Source organism: Alternaria ventricosa, assembly GCF_023758065.1.
Source record: "Alternaria ventricosa strain BMP 2768 chromosome Unknown scaffold_34, whole genome shotgun sequence".
Classification (NCBI taxonomy): Eukaryota; Fungi; Ascomycota; class Dothideomycetes; order Pleosporales; family Pleosporaceae; genus Alternaria; species Alternaria ventricosa.
The window spans coordinates 98089-115943 of NW_026055714.1; the positions used below are offsets into that span (position 1 = coordinate 98089).

General features: G+C 53.4%; 6 protein-coding genes across 6 annotated transcripts; 2 read left to right on the top strand and 4 right to left on the bottom strand.

Moving 5' to 3' along the window:
* Positions 1 to 295: 295 nt before the first annotated feature.
* Positions 296 to 974, bottom strand: J4E93_010693 (uncharacterized protein; the record flags this gene model as incomplete). Its single annotated transcript, XM_049348571.1, has 3 exons — positions 296 to 463; positions 591 to 766; positions 821 to 974. 3 exons carry the CDS (start codon positions 972 to 974, stop codon positions 296 to 298), a joined length of 498 nt encoding a protein of 165 aa, XP_049194259.1.
* A 3107-nt stretch (positions 975 to 4081) lies between these two features.
* On the bottom strand, positions 4082 to 5227 carry J4E93_010694 (uncharacterized protein; the record flags this gene model as incomplete). The annotated part of the gene is made up of 1 exon (XM_049348572.1): positions 4082 to 5227. The coding sequence occupies one exon, from the start codon at positions 5225 to 5227 to the stop codon at positions 4082 to 4084; it is 1146 nt and encodes a 381-aa protein (XP_049194260.1).
* A 1994-nt stretch (positions 5228 to 7221) lies between these two features.
* On the top strand, positions 7222 to 8805 carry J4E93_010695 (uncharacterized protein; the record flags this gene model as incomplete). The annotated part of the gene is made up of 3 exons (XM_049348573.1): positions 7222 to 7622; positions 7794 to 7856; positions 7908 to 8805. The coding sequence occupies 3 exons, from the start codon at positions 7222 to 7224 to the stop codon at positions 8803 to 8805; spliced, it is 1362 nt and encodes a 453-aa protein (XP_049194261.1).
* Positions 8806 to 9130: 325 nt separating this feature from the next.
* J4E93_010696 (uncharacterized protein) lies at positions 9131 to 11605 on the bottom strand (the record flags this gene model as incomplete). Its single annotated transcript, XM_049348574.1, has 2 exons — positions 9131 to 11555; positions 11601 to 11605. 2 exons carry the CDS (start codon positions 11603 to 11605, stop codon positions 9131 to 9133), a joined length of 2430 nt encoding a protein of 809 aa, XP_049194262.1.
* Positions 11606 to 13623: 2018 nt separating this feature from the next.
* Positions 13624 to 15774, bottom strand: J4E93_010697 (uncharacterized protein; the record flags this gene model as incomplete). Its single annotated transcript, XM_049348575.1, has 2 exons — positions 13624 to 15590; positions 15645 to 15774. The coding sequence occupies 2 exons, from the start codon at positions 15772 to 15774 to the stop codon at positions 13624 to 13626; spliced, it is 2097 nt and encodes a 698-aa protein (XP_049194263.1).
* A 197-nt stretch (positions 15775 to 15971) lies between these two features.
* J4E93_010698 (uncharacterized protein) lies at positions 15972 to 17184 on the top strand (the record flags this gene model as incomplete). Its single annotated transcript, XM_049348576.1, has 3 exons — positions 15972 to 16186; positions 16239 to 16764; positions 16819 to 17184. 3 exons carry the CDS (start codon positions 15972 to 15974, stop codon positions 17182 to 17184), a joined length of 1107 nt encoding a protein of 368 aa, XP_049194264.1.
* Positions 17185 to 17855: the final 671 nt, after the last annotated feature.

Below are 17855 nucleotides of genomic sequence, written 5' to 3' on the forward strand. Positions count from 1 at the left end.
AAGACGGTAGATTGGATGAGGCCCCAGACAAAGTGCACGACGTGTGAAAAGTGGTGCTTTGCTGAGTAGACCTTTGGTGGGAACTTTGAAGTATGGAGGCTGAAGACTGGAGTCTGGAGTATGCTGCAATCAGGCTAGAAGAAATCGACATCTCATTCACAGCATCAACAGATGCATGTTAAAGCTTGTCAGATATTGGTTTCAATACGCATCCCATCATTTCGTTGCTAATATCTACTTAAGTCCCAAGAGCATGTCGCATTTACAGCTTCCTGTAATCACAGGCCTTAGCTTTCTAATAGCTGTGCAGGTAGTCCCCCACGAAGCACCTAGCGACCATATCAACACCTTGGACCGCGTCACCGGCAGGGTCAATACCGAGTAAACCTTTTAAGTCAAGCGGCTCAACAAACTTCTTTCCCTTTGCGCCAAGCGCAGTGATAGTGGGTTCAACGAAACGATGCTGTCGTCTGTCAGTAAACCTCCACACCCTTGTTGTTTCAATGACCAGTCGGGACCAGACACAAGCCCCAGCCTGAGCCAAAGGCGCATATTTTGCTTTCCCTCAAGTTAAACCACAGCTCACTAACCTGGTAGGGCCAATTGTTCATGTTGTGAAAGACCAAGAACCGTTTGGTCTGTTCTTGATTCTGGCCGTATTGGAACGACTCATCGATCCTGAAAGTGTAATCTCCTCCGTCTATCTTCTTCGCTTTCAAGTCGTCGAGCTTGTCGGTTTGGACGTAGATGACACCGTCAGATTCACCTATTCACAGCCTGTTAGCTTTAGAATGTCGTGTGGAAGAAGGGATTCACGTACCACCGGACTTGACGGTATAGTTGCAGACGTAGTAGTCTTGTTGGCGACCTGATAGCCTCTGACTCCATTCCACAGTGATTGTGCTGCTCTTCTCGCCACCGAGGAGCTCGGCAGGGACGTGGATTGTGTTACCTTTTTGGACGAGGTAAGGCATGTTGGAAAGATGTTGTTTGAGTGTGATGAGAAGTAGAAGCTTTTGGAAGTTATTGCTGGAGGCTGATGGCTAACAAGTAGATGAATGACGGGCGTCTTTATACTGCTCAGGTTCAGCTCTCATGCGGTGATGTGACACTGTGTTGGGCATAGATCTATGCAACCAGTCCTATCATGACAGTCCTTTCGCGACTTTACCAGCCACCATGGCGTGTTTTGCACATGGCTTGCTCTAGATCATTAACACCAGCCAACTTGGACTTGAAGCGCTTGAATAGCTGTCGTGAAGCAGTCTAGCGCCATGAGCCATCGTGGTGAATATGCAGCCAGGTGTGCAGACTTCGGTCATGTCCAGACGAAAGAGTGATGAAGCGACACCAAGTGCGCTGAATGCGCGTCGGCAGCTGAACGAGATGATTATCGGTACTTCCTAATCGGCCAGACCCCAGGTGACGGCGGCGGGACGGGCCAGCATCCTCACCATCTGACAGGTCCACATCGTGACTTCCAGACTCACACTTTGTACGCGAGAACACGCTTTCGCGTGTGCCCTTGCATACATTGCCGAAGTCGTTACTGTTTATCTGCTAGCGCTGCGTGGCCCTCCACGTTCTCGGGCACCCCGCCTTCTCGGCCACCAAATGGACCCCGGAGGCTTTCCAGCCTCGAGCTGAGAGCGCCACTTTTGAGCATCGCGCAAACAACATACACGCTATGAGGTTCTCGTCGCACGACTTATGCGCGAAGACATGTGCGCACATCACAGAAGCGGCCAAGCTATTGCGAAAGCGATTGCATCTCGCTTCAGTCGTCCGGATGTGGAAACGCATCGTTGTTCGTTGACTTCTTTGATCATTGTGGCTTTCACGTAGCTGCCGCATCCTCTTGTTCGTAGATCGGAAAAACACCGAGCTGGAGGTTAGCCTCGAAGTTGGCGCAGCTTGAGCGAGAAGTCGTTGGTGATTGGGAAGTAAGAGAACATCGCAGCCTCGGCAAGGGCATGCCCAGGTGAGCAGCGCGTGAAAATCGAGCTAACCAAAAACGCGACATTACGTGAACGCGACTTCTTCGCTGCAGAAGAGAGCACAGTAAGCGCGTCTGACTCATACTGCTGCCTGATTTCCCCCCCTGACTCTTAAGGTCAACAATCCCCGTCTTAGGCGCAATACGTTTCTCGTCTTGTCTTCCAGTCATGGACGAGTTTCCGAATGAGTTGCTCCTCCAAATCTTCAGTCTCCTGCACACGCCGATAACATGCTTCTCCTCACCGCGTGTACCCGCTCCTTCGCGAGACCTCCTGGCCTTGTGTCGCGTCTGCCGAGTATTCCGCGATGTTGCGGGATCGCTCATCTACGAATCCATTGAGCGGGCAGGCGACATGGATAGCCAGGCTTATCGCCAGTTACCACGTACTCTGCTCAAGAACTTGGAGCTGTGCCGGTACATCAAGAATCTGAGACTGAAGATGGAGGACGGTTTCGAGGTAGGAGATTTTTGGGCGGGGCATGACTTGCTACCGACGAGCGAACACAAGGACGAGGGCGATAAGGAGCGAGTCATTGACGACGCAAGATGTATCCGCTATCAAAGGAGGCATCGATGCGACGTCCCAGGAAGTAGTGAACCCGCCGTTGGCGAAACAGTGAACGAAATGCCAGATCATAACTCAGAGCCATATGGGTGGCTCAGCAAACTCATCTCGGCCATGGACAGCAGTCAAGCTCACGCTGATGATCCCGATCTTTTTGAGCGCGCTGTCCTAGGAGAGGACGTACTACTAACGCCGTGTGTTCTCTCTGCGTCTAACTTGGAGCGTCTTTGGATTCGCTTACCCAGACTGCAACTGGACGGAAGTCACACCAGCTTCCTGTTCAACAGTCTGGCTCACAGTGCTTATGAGGGCGGATTCGAAAGGCTCAGAGTTCTTCATCTTGACATTCACCAGAACGGTCTCGAATGGCCAGTCCGTAACGCGCTACCTTTCTTCCTGCTGCCAAACCTAACCGATCTGACCCTCGGGAATTGCGGTGAGACTAATCATGAATCACGTTGGAGTGTCGGGCCTGATAACAACGATTCCACGTTCATGGGACAGCCTTGGACATGGCCTGTTCGCGATTCCCCCATCACCCGACTGACGTTACTGTCCCCTCGTTTCAGCGGTACCATAGTCGCAAAGATGATCCTTGCCTGCAGGGCGGTCACTGAATTTGAGGTGGTCTTGCCGTACCACGATCCACCCAGCGACCCCGAGTTCTATGAACATGTCGGCATAGCCCTCGCAGAACATGCTGACACACTGGTCAAGTTGGCAATTGGGGATCAACTAGCAGCGGTTGAACGCAGTCAACCCAATCGACTAGGCATGTTCAGCGAGGGTACCCGCTTGAGTTCACTCACCTCTCTGAGGTTGAACCCCAACGTTCTTCTCCCCTACGAAGGAGGGCGCTGGCGACCGCAGTTGCCAAATTCGGCTCTTTCGAATACTCTACCAAACTCGATCGAGCATTTGTGGCTCGACCTACCCTACAGACCGTGGAATACGGACATGAGGCCCTACTTTCTGGGACTGTACGAGGCTCACAGAAACGGGAGCTTTCCTCAGTTGAGAAGCATCTACATCCATTGGCAACAACGGATTACTTACGATTGGGGTATCATCACCCATTACATCAAAGACCTGATGTACATGCGTGAGGACGCAGTAGGCATCGCTTTCGAGTTCTGCGTGAGGATCGCCTGCAGAACACCTGGTAAGATCAAGCTCATCATCAGTCTGCACCAGAGGAGAATGCTAAATGAAGACAGAAATTGCGGATCTTGGGCTTGAAGAAATTGCGTGTACACGAATCGCGAGTTCATCACAACCGCTGGATTACAGCAGGAGGTATGATGTTGATCATCCAGATGGGAAGCGATACTACGTTGAAGGAAGTACGTGCGAAACACCCCACAAATCGGAAGTGGAGATGCAAGACGACTTGGACCACGGATATTGGATAGGCACATTTCCGAAAGAGGTCCCTCAGCTCCCTCCGCGGCACAATTGGGCGCTGAGTGGGGGGTGTCCTTAGACATAGGCCGATCATGATTACACGAATCTCCTTTCTAAATTCCTACAGCAACATACACAAGACCAACAACAACCAACAGTCCCCAAGAAACACTCATTCCCATCGCACCGCTCTCAATCTCAGGCGTACCGACTTCTTTCACGTCATCGATCTTGCACACGGTTTTGCATCCCTTCTCCGCTCTCTTTCTTCCAAACAAATTGGTTATATCCCTCTTGTTCTCCTGGCTTTTTCCTTCATACGGTCCACTGGTGTTGAACGTCATCTCGATCCACTGAATGTGGAACTCGGCACTATCGCCCACATCCATCTCGCCACTCCACTCTCCACCATCGCCCCACATGTTCAGGACCAGAAAACTCTGCTCGCGGGGGACGGAGTATGTGTTTGCGGCGACTTGCTTCTGGTTGAGGTACCAGTAGCTGTTCTTAGGCAACCAGTCGATGCGATGGGTTTGCCATTCGTCCCAGCGGGGGAGGTCGGTGGGGCCAACGGACGCAGCAGCGACTTCGTTGCCATCCTCGCCTACGGAAGGCTGGTTCGTGTAGCGAATCTGGTCTTTAGGATCGTCGGTCAAAATCTCGATATCGGACTCGTTATCGTCGTCGAAGAACGTGAAGAATCCCGCTACCGCACCCTTGGCACCCTGAACACGACCATACATGCGCATCGAAACGTGCATGAGGTTCTTCTGCTGGTTCTCAATCTCTCCAGCTGTCTGGTAGTCATCCAGACGCGATGTTCGTAGTGCGAGGTATGATGTGGAGTCTTCTTCACCGAGGAAGATGTTCGCGAAGGAGTTGTTCATCGGTACGGGGAAGTCTTCGGTGGCGGGCTTGGTCCAGTTCTGGATGCCCCAATCGTAGTTCCAGGCATCGCTGTTGAACAGATCTGGCTGCCATGTGTTCGCCATGCCCGCGATCTGACTGTCGTTGAGAAGCGGTGGTGACTCGCTCATTGCGCCTGGGAGGTTTCGGAAGTCGTAGAAACGGTAGTATTGGAAGTACTCTGGCGTTTGCGAGTCCTTGCCGGATTGGACGACATAGCAGTCGCAGTCTGGGTTGTTGTCCTTCGGTGTTTCGCTCATGGAGCTGGTATACGGGTTGGCAGCGAGCGCAGACTGGGCGAGTAGTGCCGTAAGAGGCAGGAGCAAGGCTCCTAGTGGCGGAAGGTATGACATGGCGTTCGGTATGCTTCGACTTTCGTATCGTAGACGTAGTGACAGTATCCGAATAATTAAACAAGGATATGAATATGTAAAAGGACCACGATTGATCGACGGCTAGTAAACGTGAAGAGAATAGCGAATGAGTGTCACCTAGCCATCAGCAATGAACAAGAAGGAGAAAGAAACGTGAAAGCGCTCAACAATGCTGCAACAAAACTCGACGATGCAAAGAGACGATACCTAAAACCAAGAGAGTCAGCGCAAACGCGGGCTCCGCAAGCTCATATACTAAAAACGTGCAGTAAAGCCGCTCGCTACTCCGCTTACACGGCACCACCAGTCAGGACAGTCTCGAACACCGCCCACAAGTCGTGCTTTTTTCTCTCTAAACAGGCGCGAAGCTTGTCCTAGCTACGCTCGCTAAAGTATGTCTAAGCCCAGAAAAACCGCGCGCTCGAACTGGAAGCAAAGGCACTAAGGCAAGCAAGCTGGGCGGCAGAGGCAGCAAAGAAAAAGAGGGATATACGAAACGAAACGCGCGACACATCACACCAACGCACGCCATTGTTGGCGGTGGTGGTGCTGCACTCAGCCACACTGCTTCTGGCCTTCTGGACCGTAACGGACAGGGGGTTAGGGGGTCGTGTAATGTTTGCAGCGCATTCCTATAGGTGGCGCAGGGGGAAGGTTGTGATCCGCCCCTGGTTTAGGCTGGTTCGGGGGTCTCGGTAGCCGTGATCCGTGATGTGCCAGCGGGAGTTTCGACGTAGGCGCCAAGCTTGATGTGGCTTGACCGTCCGACTTTCTGGACGACCCGGAATCGTCTCGTGGCGTTGAGGGTGCTGCGAAATTCGCAATCTTGTGGAGCCCTCTCCTAGTCAGTAGGGTGAAGAAAGTCTTTGCAAATAAATGCCCGTTCAATCGAGGGGTGAAGAGATTGTTGGCTTTGTAAAGTTGTAGCCCGTCATCACGAAACATGACAGGGTTTATGGGTCACCAGCCACATCCCCACATGGCCGGGCGCTAACCAATGCACCTAAGTCTCAAAATAGCCCCGATTCAATATTTCTGAGATGCGGCGCCAACGACGAATACGTCCTGCTGAGACGGCCATACGAGCACGTTTTCGCGTCGCTGTTTGTCGCGAACTCGTATCCTTTTCGCTGGCGCGGGGTCTGGAGAATGCCCAGGTATGGTGATCTACTTATTCCTGGTGTTGAGGGGCAGGTGCAGTTGACATGCTCACGACGGTTTTGATGCTCTTTGTTGGTGTTGCTGAGCCGGCTATAGTAACGGCAACGATATTGCGATCAATATATCCATCGGCCAGGCCCCTGAAAAATTGACCGGCTTGTATAGACAAGCATTGCTTCGGTGTACGACGCGGGGCGCCACAACTTGGCAGCTCAACGACTCCTTTTGATCTTATCACAAGTCACGCGCGAGTAGGCCGGTGATTCGGAGGCGCAGCATGCATGAGAAGCACCGTCGGGTTCGAGGTGGTCGGGGCCATGCCGAGTATCTGGACAACAGGCCTTTCAATATGCTCAACCTTAGCTCAGCATGTTCGGCACTACGTTATATCATGTTGGCTGACAAAAGCTTCTACAGCAATCCCTAGAGCTCATTCTCGTGGTATTCACCCCACTACTCGATGTTAACATATATGGAACAGCGCGTCTAGCATTAGATCCTACAGCCGATACAATGTGTACCTGCCACCTTCACATTCCGATCGAAGAGACCGGATCTCACGCAATATCGACGAGCAAACTCGATGCCGCGCAAGACTACGATGTCGTCGATTGTCCATTGAACAAGCTCTCAGTGAGCAATCGCGCTTGATCACCTGAACTTGATAGTGTGATGAGGCCAAATAGCTCTTTCCCTTTGCTACACGACCCACAAACATGCCTTCCCTGGCTTAAATTAGGAACTTACGCCGCCCGCTCTTTCTTGTCTTCAGACATATCTACATCAATCGTCACTTCACGATGCAATACAATATGAGGTGGTATAACGATTTACCACCAGAGCTGCACCACAACATCTATGAGCGATTGCCAAGCAAGAAGCTCCTTGAGATGTTGGGAATGTCCAGGCGTTACCGCGACATAGCGGAGAAGGTCCTCTACAAGGAGCTCGTCTTCGATCGAGATCATTATTCTCGGATTGGACGCCTTTTCCTCACCGTCGTCGGCCAACCGAAGCTAGCAAAATTGATCAGAAGCCTCACGATCACATACGAACCTGGCCATCGCGTGGACAGCCTTGCCAATGATGCCTATTACAAACGCTTCTGGAACGACATCACCACTGTGAGAGACACGATCGAAAACCTTAGCAAGGATATGGACAATGAGTTTATGCTGCGCTGGTTCGGTAGCGTCTACGCTGGTCAAGGCTTGTACGATGGCGCGCAAGCTGTGATCATTTGTCTAGCGACAAACTTAGAGCACTTAGAACTCGAACCGTGGTCAATTACAACAAGAGTTCTAAATCACGAATGGAGACTGAGCGACAACGACTAGACAACCCGTCCATTCTGCAACTTGAAGAATCTCAATGCACGCGGAAGGCTATACGGCACAGTACCTGTCTTCCCGTGGATGGAATCTTTGAGTATAGAACCCGAACTATGGTCAGTCAGGCACGGCAGCCTACCTATCCACTTGCCATACCGGAGCACTAGTTCGACCCTACGGGTCTTGGAGATCAGCAAAGTTGATGTTAGTCCAGCCGCCTTCGAACAGCTGCTTTCTTTACCAGAACTCAGTAATGTCAAAGAGCTGAAGATCAGCAAAGTGTTTGTTGGCTACGAGAGTTCATGGCCCAAGGACTACGATCTCCGACGCATTATCCAAGTTATTGAAGGTCATCTACTCAACCTAGAGGTTCTACACTGGTTTCAGCACGACTGGGAGAAAGAAAATACTTCCACGAGAACTTTCGGCAGCTTCAAGGGTCTTTCCAAACTGCGAGAACTGAAGATAGACGCCCAACTACTGGCAACTCATGATCATATTTACGATCCAGATGCAGAGGTGTTGGCTCTTACCCGCCCTGCTGAGTACCTACCCGACAGTCTTGAAGCTCTACACGTCTTGTGTTTGACCGCACATGATGCACGAATCGACTTGGCTCTTCAGCTAGCACGTACAATGAACCTTCGGAGTCTTGAGCTGTCGCTTAACTTGGAGGACTGGTATACTTATTGGCGTCGTGTCGCCGATGAAGGCGCTCACGAGTTACGCAAGAGCAGGAGAAAGTTCTTTCGCGACACTGTGGCGGATATGACTGCATCAGGCATAAAAATGCGTGTCTGGCGACAGGAGGGCATGTGCCCAGAGAAGATTCTCTTTGCTCCAGGATATCAGCGGCCATGGCCCATATGGGTCGACGCTGAGAAAAGATGCTGGAGTTACCGAGTTCTCGCTGCATGGGGGGCGAAGCAGTATAAGAGCCATCTTTCGAAGTCATATATCGCCCTTCGAGATGATGATGATGATGATGAATGGCAAGACTATGGGGGCGATAGCAGTAACCAGGGAGACAGCGATGTTGACGAGAGCGGGAACATTGCAGGCTAGGGTGAAGGGGAGAAGGGCGATGACGACAAGAAGGGCGATGGCAAGGAACTGAGCGACAACAGGGTTGAAGATATGGTAGCAGAAAAGGGTAGTGACGGACATGAAGGACGTTCAGAGTCTGGCGCGGCTAGGCAATAAGATACGCGTAATGAAGAGACCGTCACATAGAATCAACTCTTCACAACTCCAAGTTCGTCTTTATCATCATGCATTCTTTCTCTACATGCTATACATAACCAACAACAAACCCCCATCATCTCAACAAGCTATACCCAGAACATAAAGAAAAGACCTCAACCCTGCATCCCAATCCCCTACTCACAACCTAAAACCAACACTTTCCATACCCCTTATCGCACCCAAGCCCACACGCCCAAGGATCAATCGAGCACCTCCCACTCTGCTTGCAGCAGCAACCCATCTCAACACCAAACAGCGTCTTGTAGCCCGCGCACGTCTGGCCACCGTTGTGCTCACCACACTTTCCGTTCGAGGAGACAGGCAGCTTGGTAGGTGTGGGTGTGGCGGTGGTGGAGCAGGAAGTCGAGCTGGGGCGGACGATGGCGGTGGAGAAGGAGGAGGGGAGGACGGGAGTGGGTGTTATGGTGGAGGTGGGGTAGGGGGTGGAAGCGGCGCTGCTGGGAGTGATGGTGGAGCTAGAGGCGGGGGAGTAGGAAGAGGCGGAGGCGGCCGGGCTGCTAGATGGGACGGCCTCGGATTTTCCGGGGGTGGAGCTGGGGTAGGCGGAGGAGACTTCTGAGACGGCGGAGCTGGTGGGGTAGCTGTCCTTGGAGGCGGAAGCTGACTCGACAACGGAAGTGGAGGAAGCAGAGGCAGCGACGGAGGTGGAGTCGTGTTCCTCGGGCTTCTTAGATACGGGGGTTGAAGCCGATGCGGAGATGTACTTGGAGGCAGAGACGGATGCAGAGACGGATGCAGAGACGTACTCAGAGACCGAGGCAGAAGCCGATGAGGAAAGATGCTCAGAGACTGAGGCAGAAGCTGAAGCGGAAACGGACTCAGACACGGATGCAGAAGCCGAAGCAGATGCTGAGGCGGAAACGGAAGAAATAGCCTCGGAAGTGGGGATAGCCGCAGTCGAGGAAGCAGAGTCAGACTTCTCGCTAGCGCTGGAGACAGCAACAGAAGAAGAAGCAGACGAAGAAGAGGTCGAAGGGCAGTTGCCGTAGACAGGGTTGCAACCAGCACCGCAGTGGTCCTCAGAAGTACCGCAGTATCCCCAAGCAGAGCAGCACTCAGACTTTACACCCTCGAGAGTGCTGAATCCGACGCAGGTGTATCCCTTGGTTCCACCGCATGAGCCATCGCGCGACTTCTCACCTGAGGTGGTGGGAGTAGCAGAGGCCGCGGAAGAGACCTGGCTGGCGCTTGAGCTAGCATCGACGGTAGTGCTTGAAGCAGTCGAGGAGACAGCGTCCTTGCTGGCACTAACATCGGCGGAAGAAGAGGGAGCAGGGCTGGTGCTAGCAGCAACGGAAGAAGCGGCGCTGCTGATGGCCTGAGCACCACACTTTCCGAAACCAGCCTGGCATCCGGCGTCGCAGTAGATATCGGTGTTTCCACAGTATCCGTACTGTGAGCAGCACTCGCTCAGACCGGCAGGGCCGTTGAAGCCAATGCAAGTCATGCCACCGTTTGCCGCACCGCAAGATCCGTCGGTAGTGGTGGGACCGGTGGGGGTAGGGACAGGGCCAGTGACACTAGCAGAGACGGTAGCAGAGGCAGAGGGAGAGGCACTGGGCTGGGCACCGCACTTTCCGAAACCAGCTTGGCAGCCAGTCTGGCAATGGTCGGCGGTGTTGCCACAGTAGCCGTATTGAGAGCAGCACTCGCCAAGGAGACCGTCGACGCCAACCCAGCCAACGCAAGATTGAGAGCCACCGGCAGCACCGCACATACCGTCCTTGGAGGTGGGGCCGGTAGGAGTGGGGACAACAGAGGAAGAAGTACGGGTAGATGAGGTGCTGGGAGGAGCGGGAGTAGAGTCGCGGTACCAGTTCTCTTCGGGGTCCTGCATGCACTCGCCCATGGTGACAGCCCTGAGACCTTGGGAGTAGAGGTAGTCGAGCATGTATACAGTGAGGTTCTCGGCGGTCAACTGATGGATGTCGTGGCCAATGGCAAGCCTGTCGCCATCAAAGTATCCCTCGTTACGGGTATCAATGCCCTTCTTGAAGTTGTCCTTGGCGACCTGAATCTTCTCGGGGGTCAATTGGTTGTAGTCATCGGTATCGAGGTCGAAGTATGAGACGACGTAACCGAGATCGGCCATGACTTCCTGGCAGCTTCCAGTGCAAGAAGAGTACGGTGGGCGCATGTAGGTGGGGTATTTACCAATGATGTTGCGGATAGCCATCTCGTTCTTGACCATTTGGTCGTAAGCCTCCTCCTTGGTGATAGCACTCAGGTCCTGGTGGGACCATGTGTGAGAGGCGACCTGGTGGCCGTTGTCGTACATCTTCTTGATGACACCCGCCCAGTTCTCGTCAATGGCGCCCTTGCCGATGTTGTTACCGGTGATGAAGAAGGTGGCGTGGGCTCCTCGTGCCTCGAACAGCTTCATAACGCCCTCGGTGTAGATGTATGGACCATCGTCGTATGTGATTGCCACGGTTCCAGGGTTGTTGCAGACGTAGATGCCTTCTCCGCCGTAGGGGATGCTTCCAAGCTGGGGACGGGGGTCGTTACGGGTGCTTGCTCCAGCAGGAGTCTTATTAGCGTCTTTCAAACTATCAGTAACATGTTCATGGTACAGAGTATAGCATTCGTCATACCGCATGCAGGACCGAAGTTGAACAAGCAGTCGGGCGCTTGGCAGTGCTCCTGGGTAGTACCGCAGTATCCCTGTTCTACTGTAAGTACACGCTCAATACGCGAAGTGTCTCATCCAATATACGTACGGCGCTTGAGCAGCACTCGTTGTCCGCACACTTTTGGTTGCCACCATCCGGTCCGCAACGTCCGTCAGTGGACTGTCGGGGACGAATGACGGGTCCTGCCTCAGCAGCATGACCGCCTGAGTAACCAGCAAGAGGGTTGCTGGCCCTCAATTGCCTGGGCAAACCAACGATCCTTGGCATACCCTCCATGCCATGAGCGGCGACGAGCGGTGCTACCAAGGAGGCAGCAGCGACTTGGGAAAAACGCATCTTGGCGAATTAATGTTTACAGCACTAGTATAATAGTTGTAGTCGACTTCGGTTGTAAGAGTGAAAGCGAGTGTGGTTGACAGTGAAGCCAATTAAAATTAGTCGATAAGAAAAAACGAGTGACGGTCGCTATGCGTGCAAAGACGAGCAAGACGATTGAAGAGCATAAGGAGAAGAAGCCCGATGTACTTATATCACACAATGTCAAAGACGCACCTCCAAGGGCGACTCGTGGCGGCGTAGCTGCGAGGAGTGGAGCCCACTAACTGGAAGAAGTCAGCACACTATTATCAGCAGCCAAGAGCGCGGCCCTGGGAAACCTTCGTGGGATACGAAGAGGATGTGGAGACGGCATGGTACTGAGACGACTGCGAAGCCGCCTAGTATAAGCCACCACCAAATGCTACAATACGATCTCGCATTCGCAATGTGACGGTATGTCTTGGTAGCCGAGCAGATCTGGAGGCTTGACAGCTGCCAATTCCCAGAGACTTGTCAATCTCGAAGAGGCATGACAGAGCCTGCACCTGTCCTGTTCCTGACGAGGCCAAGCCATTAAACCGCTGGGGTCTAAATATATGAGCCGCGATGCTGGTTGTGACCGGCTCCCGTCGCGGATATACTGAAGTGGGATGATCGCCGGCGGGGCCCAACTCAACAATAGGCTAGAGGAGTACTTGGCATCACAAAAACATCGTGCTTTTCACGTTGTTGGCTTGATGTGGCGTTCAATGGCGTCTCGCGTAGGAATCAGAGGCCGTTTGGTTTCGGCTCTCTCGGTACGCGGCATCCATCAGAGAGCTTCGAAATTGGAGGGCTCTATTGAAGCCTTCGCTGCTGGTATGATCGGTGACCGTAGGATACTACTCGCAAATTCGATGCGATATCTGCACTGTCAGTCTGAAAGCACTTTAGTCGTAGTTCGTGCTGTCAGCGACGTCAGTGTTGTCAACGAACGGCCGTTGCGATACCTCGTGCCGTGGTATTGGGAATAAGCGACAGCGCACCAGTAACGGTACATCGTCATGCACGCCGTTCGTACGATGAGACTTCGAATCGCATTTCGTCCAGCCCTAAGACGAACGCCTGAACGCCAAGCTCAGGAGAGCAGGATTGGGAACGCCCCGGTGGTCGTCCGCTGGTCGCGATTCGATGCTAGGAGGCCCCTGAGGGCCTTCATTTCCACTGCCAAGCTCGAAGCGAGCGCTGGCGTCCGCTCTTGATAATCGATAATGCCGCGCGCGGCAACGAACCACCGGCAAACAAATCGCATGTGCAATGCGATGTAGAATGTTTGGAGAGCTCGCTAAGCCAACGTGACCAGCAAGTACAGTGTAGAGCAGCTAACTGTTTAACACAGATCTGCCGCTGCGAGGAAGCGGCTAAGCGGCTGCGCTGTTCACTTTAGCTCCACGGTAGTCACTTTGGATAGCTGCATCTCTTAGTTGCTCAGCTGTAGTGCGGCTAAGGCAGAAGCGCCACTAGAAAATCTTCAGCTGGTCCTTGTATACGATATTACGAAGAGGTGGAAATTGACGGCAAGGCCGAGTAAAAGTGGGTATCATTAACTTGAAGTACATGTCTGGATAAGAGGTAAAGTATCATGGCTCGCGATGCCGACGCGGAAGCAAAAGTATGTTGTGCTTGATCATTTCTTCACAATGCGCAAGAGAGGAGCAATCCTCGCACGTTTGCTCAGCCCGACACGGTATGGCACCTTGCCCGTATTGGCTGGCGATGCAGTTGTAGGTTTTATTTTCCGTTCTGGAGTCTCTGACGCCGCAGCTGGAGAGGGTTTCGCTGGTGGTTTTGAATGGCTGGCGGTCGTGGTGTCCATAACGTCTGGCGATTTTCCGTCATCGTCATCATTGCGTGTAAGTTTAGAGTCTTGCTGTATCTCTTCTGGAATTGATCCGGGCTCAGTTGTTGGTACAACTTCTTCTTGATGCTCTGCTTCTGTGATTCGTTCCACTGGTTCTGGGTCAGGTTCTACGGGCGGAGCAACAGGCGCGACCTTCTTGGGCCGACCACGTGCCTTCTTCTTCGCAGGCGCGACATCAGGCACGGCAGCATCCGTCTCAGCAGGTTCGCTCTCGGCTTGATCTGATGTGGTTTTCTTGCGCTTTGCCTTCTTATTCGAGGCAGTGACAGAGCTTGGAGGCTGCTTCGAAAGGGCAACTGGTGACTTCTTAGGTATTACCACCTGAACTTTCGTAGGGGAGCGCAAATCGGAAGTCGAGGTCTCTGTGAGGTCGATCGGCTCTGGTGGTACGGCATCATTCGCCACCGCAATGTGAACCACATCCTGCGCAACGGCCTGCGTATCATCCCTCTGGTACTGATCTAAGCTGCGCATGATATCTTGAATCGCCTCAGAGTCCATCGCCGGGGTTTCGTTGCTCTTATTCATGACCGGCTTGGTTTTGGGTGGACTTGGTGGTGCAAGCTCGTCGTGGCCAACATTGTTAGTGACTAGCCAGTCAATGGTCTGTATGACGTCACCGTTGTTTTGCTTCAGGGCGCCAGATGTCGTTGAAGGTGTAAAGCCCATGTCGCAAATCTGCCGTACCTTTTCAGGTGTTGTAGGATTGCTGGCATCGGCTGTGGCCGTTGTCTGTCGCCGTTTACTGACCTTTTTGGCCTTCTCGGGGCGGACAGAATAATCGATGGGCTGCTCCTCTTCAACCCTGAGCGATCTCGAGCGGCTGGGCCGTGGCTTGTATTGCTCCTTTGGCAGGCCGATATTCGCAAGATCGTCGTCGGAGCTGGCGACAGGCACTTGTGCGGATTTTGAACGACGAGGTGTCGTCTTGACTACCTTGTGTCCACTGCGCGGAGTCTTCTGTGGTGCAGTTGATGGTATATCCCAAATATCGGCAGAGCTGGCGTCAACAGGTGTCGCCCCTCGATCGGCGTCACCAGCTCCATTACGGGAAAGTTCGTTCCTCAGAGGGCTGCCTTTCAAAGGACCGCCAGATCCGCGCCTGCTTCGTTGGGATGCGCTGTACTCATAGCCTCCCTGTGACGTCCGGACTGGCGTGGCTGACGGAGGATCATTTGAAGGTGGGTCACGATCAGATGATTCAGTCTGTTCCGTCGCGTCTGCCGGTGTGAACTTCATAAGATCTGACCAAGGTATTGACGGCTCTGGTGGAGGTATGTAACGAGGTTGTTCACTGTCGATCTCTTGTCCTATCGTGAGTGGTGCATTGACAACATCGAGGATGTGTTGCTGGGTCATAGTAGCGTTGGGAACGGTACTAGAAGGCTCAGGGAACATAGCCGGTTCGTGAAGGACGTAGTTGTCGCGCATAGTTCCTTCTGGGAGCCATGGTACTTCTTGAGTTGATTCGAGGGTCGCGTCTGCTCGGCCCACAGGTGGAGCGTTGAATGATGGAGAACTACCGAAGATGGATTTCGGTGCCTTCCCATACGTGACGGGTCCTTTCTTAGTAGACACATCATTGAATGGTTTGAGCGGACTTGGATCAGCTGTGGTCTTTCTCTTCTTGTTCGGATGTTCAGGCAATGACACTGATGACTGAGGCTCTTCCTGGCTCGGCTGTGACTGGAGATGGTTCCGGTGAGCTTTTTCAATGGCTCGCTTCAGAGATTCTGGGCTGCATGTTAGTTCGGTCTGATAATATGGCGCCGTGAACTCAGCCCTACCGGTGGATCCCGTGCCGTGGGTATCATTGCTGAGTGGCTGTCCGGACGCGTCTGCGTGTTTGGGCGGCGGGAGGTCGCCCTCGAGATCGCCGTCTGACTCTTCATCGGAATCCTGTACAATGCGCGACATCGCTGTTCACGCCGTGTGGTTTCAGGTAAATGCTTGGGTCGCAGAGGCGAGGCTACCACTGAGTGGGGTGGGGATCTTTCCGGGTGAGCGCGCCAAATCGCGTAATCACGAGACGAGCTACTAGCGCGTTTCCACATTCGGCAGACATCATCAACTTTCTGGCAGTCGCATTCCCCACCACATATCGTTCCGCCAACATGGACAGGTTCGCGTCCAGTTCAAGCGATCGTGCAGATGCGTCTGGCAACCCCCGCTTCACATCGCAGGCCGCGACAGCAGAAGACTTGCTAAAGGCGCAAACTGTCGGCCTGGTCAACCTCGACGACTACCGCAAGCGACGCGCCGACGCATTAGACAGGAAAGAGCGAGGTGACACCGCAATCAGCTCGGGCGAGAACACACCCACGGACGGGTATGGATGGTCCTTTCCCATTAGGAAGTACTCGCTAATTTGCAAAGTACAGGGCATCGACGCCGAAACCCGTCTTCAAGAAGAAGCGCAAGGTAGCAGGCAAAGGCAAGCTATCATTCGGCATAGACGAAGACGAAGACACCGAATCCAATGTCTCCAAGACGCCTACTCCGCGCGAAAGCACACCCGCAGACACTTCTGCCCCGGAAGCAGAAGCCAAAGTGTTCAAGAAGAAGCTGGGCGCAAACTCCAACATAGGCCTCAAACCCCGTGTCATGACCAAGACGGCTCTCCAGCGCGAAGCACAACAAGCAGAGCTTGCGCGACAAGACTTCATCGTCATGCGTGACGCAGTCAAGGCGACGGAAGTGGTGATACCATTCGTCTTCTACGATGGCACCAACGTCCCAGGTGGACGATGCAGGATCAAGAAGGGCGAGCAAATATGGCTGTTCCTAGACAAAGCTAGGAAGGTTGGCGCAGAGCTCGGCGTAGGCGGTGACAAGAGTCGAAGAGATTGGGCTAGGGTCAGCGTGGACGACTTGATGCTCGTGAGAGGCGAAGTCATCTTGCCGCACGTGAGTATCAAACTTGGAGACCACATGTCGGCCTATCAACTAACCCCGTGTCAGCACTACGAGATCTATCACTTCCTATTCAACAGGGTCACCGGTTTCGACGGCCCTATCTTCGACTACTCGGCGCAACCCACCAGAGCCACTCCGAGCGCGACCGATGAAGACGCAGACGCAGATCCTGCTACATACGACCCGCTTGCCCAACCCCTTAAGAAGAAGAGCAAAGAGTCTAGCATACCAGATGAGGAACTCGAAGGGTACAGCGAAGACCCAGCGATAACCAAGGTCGTTGACAGGCGGTGGTATGAGCGTAACAAACACATATTCCCGGCAAGCGCATGGACAGAGTACGCACCAGACAAGGACCTGTCCAAGGTGCAGCGGAAGGATAACGAGGGCAACGCCTTCTTTTTTTCGTGAACCACCTGATGGTCTAGGAATAGTCTCCAGGTCGGCCTAGGCCTGCTATTCGCCTAGTCCTTATCTTGGAAGCCCTGGCGCTCGATGGGTGGGCTAGCGGGAGGGGTCTGATGGCTCGGGCGGGATCTGGAGAAGCCAGGTTCCCCAGAGCGGAGCGAGCTGCAGCACAACGCTTAAACGTGCCGTGTAGTCACTGAGGTATAATGGCGCGGAGAGTACATAGCCAGTATTAATGCAACCCCACCATCCACATTAATCAGTCTTCGATGCGGTGTGACTCGGCCCCAGCTACCGTGCCCCCATATGCACTTCCACGCACTGCTAATGACATGCATCCCGCCATGGAAGGTTGTCGCGTGTATGCTTACCCGTGTTGGCCCCGGGGTGCACCCGCGCCAGAGTCCTCACGATCGCTGCCAGCACCACCTGGGCATGCCTAGTTGTGTCGTGCTTCACGCTCGCACAAGTTGCTGTATGCAGTGCCAAGAAGAAGCTTTTCGCGTGCAATGTCCGTCGCGAGCCAAGCTGACAAACATATATAGTACACCGCCGTGACCCGCCGATGCGAGAGGCGCTGAAGCGTGACGCATTAGGATGTGATAATTGGGGCAGGGATCCACCGTTGAACCGAGACACTCAAAGCTTTGCAGCGACAGCGAGTATAAAGGCAG